At 36.2% G+C, this 10,939-nt stretch overlaps 1 protein-coding gene and 1 long non-coding RNA gene across 2 annotated transcripts; both read right to left on the bottom strand.

The window, feature by feature from the left end:
- Positions 1,979-3,673, bottom strand: LOC18771774 (UPF0481 protein At3g47200). The gene is made up of 2 exons (XM_007204291.2): positions 2,805-3,673; positions 1,979-2,673 (listed from the first exon to the last, which is right to left on the bottom strand). Exons 1-2 carry the CDS (start codon positions 3,526-3,528, stop codon positions 2,042-2,044), a joined length of 1,356 nt encoding a protein of 451 aa, XP_007204353.2. The 5' UTR covers positions 3,529-3,673; the 3' UTR covers positions 1,979-2,041.
- On the bottom strand, positions 4,675-10,814 carry LOC109950137. The gene is made up of 5 exons (XR_002272436.1): positions 10,659-10,814; positions 10,250-10,300; positions 6,900-7,767; positions 6,609-6,743; positions 4,675-4,879 (listed from the first exon to the last, which is right to left on the bottom strand). It is a non-coding gene; the product is annotated as an uncharacterized LOC109950137 (long non-coding RNA).

The raw sequence follows: 10,939 nt of genomic DNA, 5'->3' as shown, positions 1-10,939 counted from the left end.
CTCTTAATCGAATAATTAATTGGTCGCATTATCGCTTCTGTTCCTCCTCCACAACTCCTTCTGAATCGAAAGTTCGTATCTTGAAGCGCTCAAGCTTCTTTGACAAATCCACAGCTTCAAGGCCACGGCTAGCAGTAGAACCCTTTAGCACAGTGGGTAGAGCTTTTGTTCCATCCATATCACGTAAGTGGTCTGCTAATTTTGCAGGAACTTTTTCACGAAGCTCTGAGATGATTTCAAGCAACCCATGAAGAGATTCCTTGTGTTCCTCTTCGGTTGGCGGTGCCAGATTTACACGATCAACAAATTGTTGTGGAAGTTTGGCTTCTGTTTTGGGCAAGTATGGCTCGGAATTCGTACAAGTGATATTGTCTAGGCTAATTGGCTTTGTGGGTTGAGGCAGTGCCATTGAACTCGTCATGTCCTTGTAGCTGTTTATTGGTCTTGTGGGTTGTGGAAATTGAACCAGTCCTGAAGTTTGCCCTGAACAGTTTTGTGAGCTCATGAATTTGTTCGATATAGAAGCAGCTCTGAACCAAGATGAAAATCCCGTATTGATTGCTGAAAATAGAAAGTAGGGTTTGAAGTTTGAAGCAAATCTGATAGGTGAAATATTTGGTGGGTTTGTTTGTAGGAGACTTGGAAGAATGAAGGTATATATATAGGAACTGAGACGTACGGGAGGCTAAGGGGTTGAAAAATTCAAAATCCAGACGTTTGAGTTTGAGCATGCTGAGTGGAGTTGAAAATTTCAAACATTCAACTTTGAGAGGCAGTCTTTCCTTCAAGAGCACGAGACTAATAATCTGCTTTCTACTTGCGCAGGTGTATCAAATAATTTTTTTTTTTTTGGGGGGATGAAATGGAAATTACCATACCTGATAGGGTTGGTCATGGTCTTAATAACACGGTCGCGTGCATGACATTGGCCGTGCCACTAGCCCATGTCATAACAGTATGATATCATAGTATGCGCCGCCTTGGTTGAGAATCAAATAGAATTGTCCATGTAGAGAAACAATTATCCAGAAAGGAGTATAATATTAACTTGCAACTCTCTACGAGGGAGATTTCTAATTGGGCTGCGGCTATTTTTGACGATGATTTGTTAAGAATTTCTAGAACTCATATTTTTTTTATAATTTAGATTTTATGTATTTAAGGATTAATCTCCCCATTTCACCTCACCCCACACCGAGCTCTTCATGGATAAAATTCTACACCTTGAAGTTCAGAGCACCTAGCCCAACATATGGGTAGATATATAGGTGAAGTCTATATAACAAAGACAGACTATAAAAAAAAGTCGCCTTTTCTTGTCAAGTTTTCCACTCATGCTATGATTTGCGTCGAGAAGATGGATTTGGTACACAAACATATAAAACTACTAAGACTATTAGATGGCCTAACCTGCTCACAAAAAGACGTGATATCAAAACAGAGTTGCAGACTATTAGATGGATTTGCTTTTATGTATTATAAAAGCAAATTCAGGGGACAGCCTTGTTTGATTTTGATATTTCCGTTCGCAATTTAAGTGACTTTTTGCGGACATGATATTTGAGGGAATATCTAAAAATTAGACGGTTCGAATCGTTGAAATACATTGTGTGAAATTATTGACCCATCTAGTACCCAAATAAGTATGTAAACTCTACTTTGATCTATTAATAATTGTCGCACTTTTTTCTTCCCTGAATTTCCCCTTGTCTTCTCCTCTTATAGATCTCCCTATTTTCTTTCTTATATCATTTTCTCCCTTCTTCTTTTCCTTCTCTGTTTTCCCAAACAGAGCATCAAGGTCATATTTGCCTTGCATAAAATGCATGCTTAGTGTTTAGCGTTTACAATCAAATTATCATTTTACTCCAAGAATTTAGCATAGCAACGATCAACAAGAAATTATTATATCAGTCGTGCTCAGGCACTTACCGGTTAGTATTTTATCATGTTCTAAACCGTTTTCAGAATCAAAATCTCAAGATTAATAGGCAAAGACTTATAGTAAATATGTATATATATCAAACACCATTTTCATTTTTCAAGTCTGATAATGACCTAGAACAGTGTAAAAGGTCTGCAACAAGGTCATTATCAACAAAATCAATGCAGCAAAGGCAGATATGCAGGACCATGGAGTGTCAAAGTAAGTGTACTTGAAGCTAGCCCATTGAACATGCCAACTATTCCCATAATAGTGGTGCACATCATTGAACAACTTAGCCAGATAGCATCTGTCCATATCAAAAGCCACATCTTTCCCCAAATTGTTAACAAATCGAGCAACGTCCCCGTCGTTCCCAAAGCAATTCTCAATGATGTTTCGGTCGCACAAGTACTCAACATCCTTGTATGTGTTCACGAGACAATCCAGCAATGTTGCATAGGTGGTGATGTGCTTGGAACATGACTTGTGGCACTGCTCATAGGCCACACAGTTGAGCAGGAAGGAGCTCATGAAATCGTCGATGGTTATCGTGGGCATTTCAATGACTCCGCGCTTGAATTTGATCACCAAGAAGCTCTCACCTTCGCACGGTCTGAGCTTGATCCCGGCACGGCGAAGCTTCGAAACACAATGAATGGTATGTGTTGGGATAATGTTGCCTCTATGTGGTTCATCATGGCCTGGTGGTATAACACTTGCGCGCAACAAGTCAAGCAAATGCACGCCTACGAGCAAGGTGTTTAATTAAAATACAGAAACAAAATCTGGAGCAATTATGAACAAGTTTCAGGGAAAATGTACTAAACGAAACATCGAAAAAAGGGTATTAGTTAAAAATCGAAATTTGAGACCATACCTGTGAGATTTTGGTGATTTTGTATGACATGGTCAGGCCTCTGCATATGGTGGTTGAAGAATTCCAATGCAAGCAACGAGAGTGTTTTCCCATTGTCTTTATGTTCTGGCAAAGTTGTTAGATCAAACAAGACCTCAAGAACCAAATAGGGTATCTGATTCTCAAGCCTAAGCAAGTCCCTGACCAAAAATGATATTATCCAAACCATGCTGACAAGGGGGTCATATTCCTCAAACTTAACCAAGCGCCCAAATTTCCTAAACAATTCAATTATAAAACAACCATCAAGAACCATCATTTCAATGAACTCATCTGTACTGAGGTTTATACTTTCTGAGTAGCATTCTCTGGCCTCGGCTTGCAGTGGCTCTAACGCCTTGAAATAATCGTTTAAAGTCAACCCTTTGGCCTCTGTTCTGGACAGCAAGGAACCCAAGTAGCGCCACTTGTGCTCTTCGATCATCTTGAGGCGTGGCTCCCCTCTGTGGTATGGGCCGATTGAGAGGATCTGGGGGTTGTACGACTTGCCGTTTATCTCGAGCAGGCTCTGTGGGATTCTGAAAATGCAGCAAGACGGTTTGCCTGCTGCATTGCTGAGGAGCCTTGGAGGCTCTGAGATCTTCTTGTGAATGGAGGCTAAGCGGTCCTCGTTTACTTCCCAGATACGGATCACATGGTTGGTTTCTTGTTGTATTGGATTGGTGCCCATCTCCAGTGTTGTCATGAAGATGATGAATTGGGTTCTGAAATTGAAATTGATGTTTATTTAATGAGAGGAGGATGTGTGAGACAGTGAGAGGTTGAACACCTGGGTTTATTGGACAGCAAGACAAGGACTTCAGGATAATATAATCAAGAGAGGTATTCGAATGCGCATAAAACGTCAAAGTTGCTCAACCAACCAGTCAACCACCATTTGTTTCTGTATTATTTTGTGTGGTCGAAGATTCAAACTTACTTATAAGTTGAATATCCTTATCTACAAGATATGTTCATTAATGATGTCCTCATTCAACTTCTTCTTATGTTTCAAGATTTTAATGCTGTCACTTCCAATTTCATTTTGAAACAAGTTTTGTAATAAATCATTTTGTTAAACATATATGTTTTATTTATCTAACTTGTAAATTCAGAATTTCAATATTTGATACCTAACTAATGGAACATGATTTTTATCCATCCTGTAGTTCTTTAAAAAAAAAAAACAGTAATATGTATATTTAACAGGGTCTAGGTCACTGAAAAAAGGCCTCAAAAATAACTTTTAGGAACTCTTTTGTTTGGCGAGAAAAAACCTTAAAACTTTTTTTTCCAAGTTTTTCGTATGTTCTAGAATCTATTATCGTGAATAGTGATACCCATGTAGGATTCATATCGATTTTTATGCGGAAAAGTCGGGAAGAACGTTGGACTCAATGAATAGTCAATACTCAATAGTATCTAGAAAAACAAAAAAATAAAAGTCAATAGTATCTTTTTATTTTAGGTTTTCTTTTTAAGAAAAATTAGGTATTAGACATAAGTAACTTTACTAATTAGTATTTGAGACATTGGGTATTTTTGTTTGGATTTTAATACCTAGAAAAGAATTGTTATTTTAGATTATGCCAAAGAGGACTAGATTCATTTGGCCAGCTTAAAAATAAAAACTGAAAAGACAAGGCTACCCTTCTTCTTAAAAAGCATGGCCAGGAGCTTTACTTTTCACACACTATATAGTTTACTATTTAGATAAATAGGAATTCAATTTCAGCTAATTAGGATAAAACCAAAAGCCAAAATATAGTACCTGCTTTTACCATAATATAATTAAAAAAACATTAAAATTACAACATATGCCATTATGCCATTATTTTCAAATTTCAATATTTAGTTTCAAATTTACAAAATATGTCATTACCCATTCGTGTAAGTATTCGTCTTCACCTCGAGAAACCGCCTTCCACATTTTCACACTACTACCAAAAACTCAGACTGCACAGCGACGACCATTCACGGTAAACCACAATCAACGATGACCACCAACAGCGACAACCACCAATGATCGAAGCCGATTCTCACTCTCTTGGAAAAAACTGTATGAAAATCAATGCTCTAACAAAAATTTGCCTTCGATTTTAGAGATTAAGGATTTTAGACATTTTAGCAACTATTCATTATGCATGCTTCCTTTGGAAAAATGGATGACTCTTTGGATTCACAACTATTCTTGGTTTAGGTTTTGCCTTCGTTTATAGGGATTAAGGATTTTAGAAATTTTACGTCCTGTCCATTCTTTGTTCTACAATGTAGTTTAGGTTTTGGGTTTAGTTTTGGTTTCAAAACCTCTAAAAACCAAAAAATCACCAAAGAAAGAGAAAGAGCATCAAATATATATGTTTTCTACACTGAAGAAAACGGAAATTGCACTGCAGTTTCCGGTTTAGTTTGTAGTTCTTGTTTTGACTATTCTGATCTTTCCATTTCATGTCAAGTTGCTCCTATTATATTTCTATTATGTTTGATGTTTTGCATTTTGGATTGCTCCTTTTAAAAGAGGAAGAGCATCAAATATTTCTGATGGAAACTGCATTGCAATTTCTTTTTCTATTTTCTGCTTAACTATTTATACTTCTTCCTTGTAGTTTATCTTTACTTGTCCTAATAGTGTTTTCATCTATTCATGTTTCATATCACAAATGGCACAAGAAATGTCACCACAAAAGAATGAAGCTCAAAACCAACGAAAGTCAAGAATCAAAATCATGGCTCAAAAGAGAAAATCAAAGGCAAACTATAATAGGAAAGCAAAGCACCCGGACTATATCCAGTTTCGATGCAACATCAATGCTTTCAATAGCATCATTACAGACGTTACAGACAAACTCAATGAAAGACAGAAGAAACTGCTCAAGAAAACACCTTTCTGGAACTTGATTGAGCTGTTTTACAACAAAAGAATTGACATGAATAACATGAATAAGTTGAACCTCGACTTAGTAAAGCTGCTCAAGAAGTTTGATCCAGATACAAAGTCCTTCAATTTCGGCACCAAATCATTCAAAATCACAGCCAATGCAGTGACTGAGATTCTAGGACTTCCAAATGAAGGAACTCTGTCAAACTTGGCAATGATAGATACACTGCTACCTTCAGAACAATGCACTTCGGAGGAAAGTCAAAACCATCAAAAGACATGGTAGAAGAAGAATTACAAAAGACAATTGCCTTGGCAAACCAACCGAAGAAAGAAAAGGCCAAGGCAAAGCAAAAGAAGAAAACGAACAGAGGAAAAGCTAACAAAGAAGCTGAAGAAGAAAAAGGGGAAGATAAACAGGAAAATGAGGTTGTTGACTATGATAAGGATGTGGTCAGCCTAATCTTGATTCTACTCTGTATGACATTCCTCTTTGCCAACTCTTCATCCACTTTGCATTGGAAAATTGTTGAGCACTGTGAATCTAGACACACTTTCAAGCACTCCTTTTTTGGTTGCTTATCTTTTTTGTACTCATAGCAAGATGTTTAACGCCTCTTTCTTTCTCTGTTCTTTAGCCTTTGTATTCTTGAAGGAACATCAGGTGTACAATGAGAATGATTTAGAAACTGCACTGGATAAAATGCAAATTGCATTGCAGAAAATAAAAATTGCAATGCATAAGCCACTGTATACAAATTCAAATTACCTTGTCAACAAGATCTCTCTCTTTTCTAGTAGTTTTTCGCTTTTTAGGGGTTTTAAAAATACTCTGTACAATTAGAATGATTTAGTATGGATTCACATTCAAGATACATTAAAAATAAAACATGGGATAAATTGCATACCTCTATGTCATTTAAGTCCTCTATTTGGTTGAATCTTGTGTGGAGTTCCACAAGACTCCATTTAAGAATTGCAGGAATTTTTTTCTCCTTGCGAAGGATTGGTTGTATGATATTTGTCCTCTCACACAGTAGAAACTGCACAGTTCAAAAACAAGATATGTCAGAAATTAGGCTGGAAACTTCATTGGATAAAACAAAAACTGCATTGCAGTTTCTGTTTCTACATTACAGTAAATGGAAACTGCATTGCATAAAACTCAAAATGCATTGCATAAGCCACTGTTTACTTACTAATATTAGGATAGTGCAACCCGAAAAACTCCTATAGAGGCTTCTCCTCCCTTCTTTGCTTTTACCTTTTTTATCAATGAGTCATTTATGTAGGTTGAAACAATTCTTGCCCACAAATAGCTTGAAAGTGTCTCTAGATTCACACAGTGCTCAACAATTTTCCAGTGCAAAGTGGATGATGAGTTGGCAAAGAGGAATGTCATACAGAGCAGAATCAAGATTAGGCTGACCACATCCTTGTCGTAGTCAACAACCTCATTTTCCTGTTTGTCTTCCTATTCTTCTTCTTCTTCTTCAGCTTCTTCATTTTCTTCTTTTGCTTTACCTTGGCCTTTTCTTTCTTCGGTTGGTTTGCTAAGACAATTGTCTTTTGTAATTCTTCTTCTACCATGCCTTTTGTTGGTTTTGACTTTCCTCCAAAGTGCCTTGTTCTGAAGGTAGAGGTGTATCCATCATTGCCAAGTTTGACAGAGCTTCCTTCGTTTGGAAGTCCTAGAATCTCAGTCACTGCATTGGCTGTGATTTGGTGCCAAAATTGAAGGACTTTGTATCTAGATCAAACTTCTTGACCAACTTTACTAAGTCAAGGTTCGACTTATTCATGTTATTCATGTCAATTCTTTTGTTGTAAAACAGCTCAATCAAGTTCCAGAAAGGCTTTTTCTTGAGCAGTTAGCTTGTCTTTAATGTCTGTAATGATGCTATTGAAAGCATTGACGTTGCACCGAAACTGGATATAGCCGGGTGCTTTGCTTTCCTATTATAATTTGCCTTTGATTTTCTCTTTTGGGCCATTATTTTGATTATTGGCTTTCGTTGGTTTTGAACCTCATTCTTTTGTGGTGACATTTTTTGTGCCATTTGTGATCTGAAACAACAATGGATGAAAACACTATTAGGACAAGTAGAGATAAACTATAAGGAATAAGTATAAATAGTTTAGCAAAAAATAGAAAAAAGAAACTGCAATGCAGTTTATGGTTCATTGCATTGAATTAACGCAAACTGCAATGCAGTTTCCGTTTTTTGCAACGCATAAAATAGAAATATTTGATGCTCTTCCTCTTTTAAAAGGAGCAATCCAAAACGCAAAACATCAAACATAATATAAATATAATATGAGCAACTTGACATGAAATGGAAAGATCAGAATAGTCAAAACAAGAACTACAAACTAAACCGGAAACTGCTGTGCAATTTCCGTTTTCTTTAGTTCAGAAAACATATATATTTGATGCTCTTTCTCTTTCTTTGGTGATTTTTTGGTTTTTAGAGGTTTTGAAACCAAAACTAAACCCAAAACCTAAACTACATTACAGAATAAAGAATGAACAGTAGATAAAATTTCTAAAATCCTTAATCCCTATAAACGAAGGCAAAACCTAAACCAAGAGTAGTTGTGAATCCAAAGAGTCATATATTTTTCCAAAGGAAGCATGCATAACGAACAGTTGCTAAAATGTCTAAAATCCTTAATTCCTAAAATCGAAAGCAAATTTGTGTTAGAGCGTTGATTTTCTTACGGTTTTTTTCCAAGAGAGTGAGAATCGGCTTCTATCCTTGGTGGTCGTCGTTGATCGTGGTTTACCGTGAACAATCATCGCCGTGCAGTCTCTAAGTTTTTGGGAATAGTGTGAAAATGTGGAAGGCGGTTTCTCGAGGTGAAGACGAATACTCGAGCAAATGGCATAATGGCATATTTTGTAAATTTGAAACTAAATATTGAAATTTAAAAATAATGGCATATGTTGTAATTTTAGTGTTCTTTAATTATATTATGATAAAAGCAAGTACTATATTTTGGCTTTTGGCTTTATCCTAATTAGCTGAAATTGAATTCCTATTTACCTAAATAGTGTGTGAAAACTAAAGCTTCCTTGTTTTTTATTGCTTTATTTTAAATTGTAAACCCATTATTGTTAAGCCCCTTTTGCAAATTTAAACTGGCTTTGAAACTTGGAGGAAGTTTGTGGCTACATCCAAATAGACTATTTACCAGCCTATGCATCGACATGTTAACCTGCAAATAACACACTCACTGCTAACTTAAAAAATGAATTTTTATTTTCTTTGAAATAGGGATTTATGTTTAGAAACACGAAATTATATTTCATTTCAACCTCTAAATCATAAAACAAACTGATCTTACTGAATACGTATATATGATCATGCGTATACTTGATTCGAGCTGAAACTTGATTTGAAGAGGAAGATGGCTTGTCTGTAAAATTTGTCATGTTAATATTGATGAAGAATCTTGGAGGGTTTGCACAGGAAGGACATTTATAGCTAGCTAGATGGAAACAAAGATTTAATGAAAGTGACCACGTTTCATTTCATGCAGTGGCGTTTTAAACGTTGTTGAATGTTAAACGTGGAAGAGGTTCCAGAAATATAAAAACCCACGTGGGAGAAAAAAATTTCTTCTTGTGTTTGCTATAAAATAGTTTTCTAATTCATGAAGGCCCTAACATTCATACTCATTTGGGAAGCAAACATTTATTTTCAAACATCCAAACCCCTTTGAAACAAGCACAGCCAGAGCTCTATGGCTTCCATTTGATTTATAATTAGTCAAACACCCAATGTCAGCAAGCAATTCATAACATTAAGATCACGAACAAACAAATAAATGAAAAAGGAGAGCAATGATGAAACTTTTTATGCAATCTATGAAATTGAAAAGGGAACAAAAATAGTCAAATACTCCATCATTACACCAATCTGCACAAAACTAACAACCTTAATTTCCAGTGTAATCCTAATCCCACTCCAACTAACAGCTCATTATCTTTCAATTTGGAACCAACTTAAGTCAGTTCCTGGAAACAAAGAGGTGCCCTTCCCAGGATGTGGCATCTTGATAAGCAGTGAATTTGTCTAAACCAAGAGGTGTCCCTCACACGGTTCTCCCTCTAAAAAAATTCTTACTTCTGCAACTACTCGAAGAAGAAAAAAATGTATCTATTCTAGACAGTTAAAATTATCCCCCCAATATTTGCAAAGTGATTATAGTGACTGCAGAAGGCAAGCCCTAAACAACAAACCCCAAACTTTCAGTTGTATATAATAATACTGCTCCTATGATTCTTCTATATTTCTATTATGACTAAAAAGTAACACTGTTGTTATCGTGTTCTTATTCTATGAACCACATCTGACAGAAAATGTTATTTGCAAGAATCACTGTTCTTATCCTGCGATGACATGGCATTCTTGCATCATCAGTAAAGATCCCAATACATAAAACTTATACTTATCCATAAAACACTGTTTTGCCAAAACCACTACATATTAAATTCTAGAATAGGACAGCATAATTCAGGAGGCTGCATATATATCACACATACCTTTGGTTTAATAAGGAGCAGCACACTCTTTATAGAGACCAAATAGAAACCCTGTAGGATTTACCAACAATTGTCAATCATGCATTCCACAGGCTTTAATCCAATAGAAAATAATACTTTTTTGGCAAAAAGAAAATAGAAAATAATACTTTGAAGAAATACAGAATGAATGACTCAAAGAAATCGACATAAATACAAAAGCTCAGTATCAGTAACATGCTGATGCAGTATATTAGAGAGAGAAACCCTATCCCATTCAAAGCTGAACACTCATGGATACCCTAAACTTTTATCTGAGAGATAAACCCTAACCCAGTCAAAATTGAACCCCAAATCCATCACAAATTGAACCAAAATCAGAGGGGGGATGATATAGCAGACAGAAGAGGAAAGGGATGAGAATTTGTACCGTTCGTGTGTCGACTTCGTTCTTGGTTCGTGGTTCGCGTTGGAGGCTCGAGCGTCTGAGGAAATGTCCAAATAACGCCGACGAACCAGGCTCGAGTATCTTTTTGTTTTGTTTTTATTGTTGTATTTTAAATTGAAAGCCCATTATTAGTAACCAATGGCCCATTTTTGTTAGCCCGATAAAACAGTTGTGGCTCATAGTCGAAACTTATTTGAAAGTTGGAAGAACAAGTACGCGGCTATATGCAAACGAGCAATGCTAGGTATCAAGAATTCTATGGC

The sequence above is a fragment of the Prunus persica genome, chromosome G7 (genome assembly GCF_000346465.2).
Source record: "Prunus persica cultivar Lovell chromosome G7, Prunus_persica_NCBIv2, whole genome shotgun sequence".
In the NCBI taxonomy this organism is placed as follows: Eukaryota; Viridiplantae; Streptophyta; class Magnoliopsida; order Rosales; family Rosaceae; genus Prunus; species Prunus persica.
This window is presented reverse-complemented; position numbering and strand designations above follow the sequence as displayed.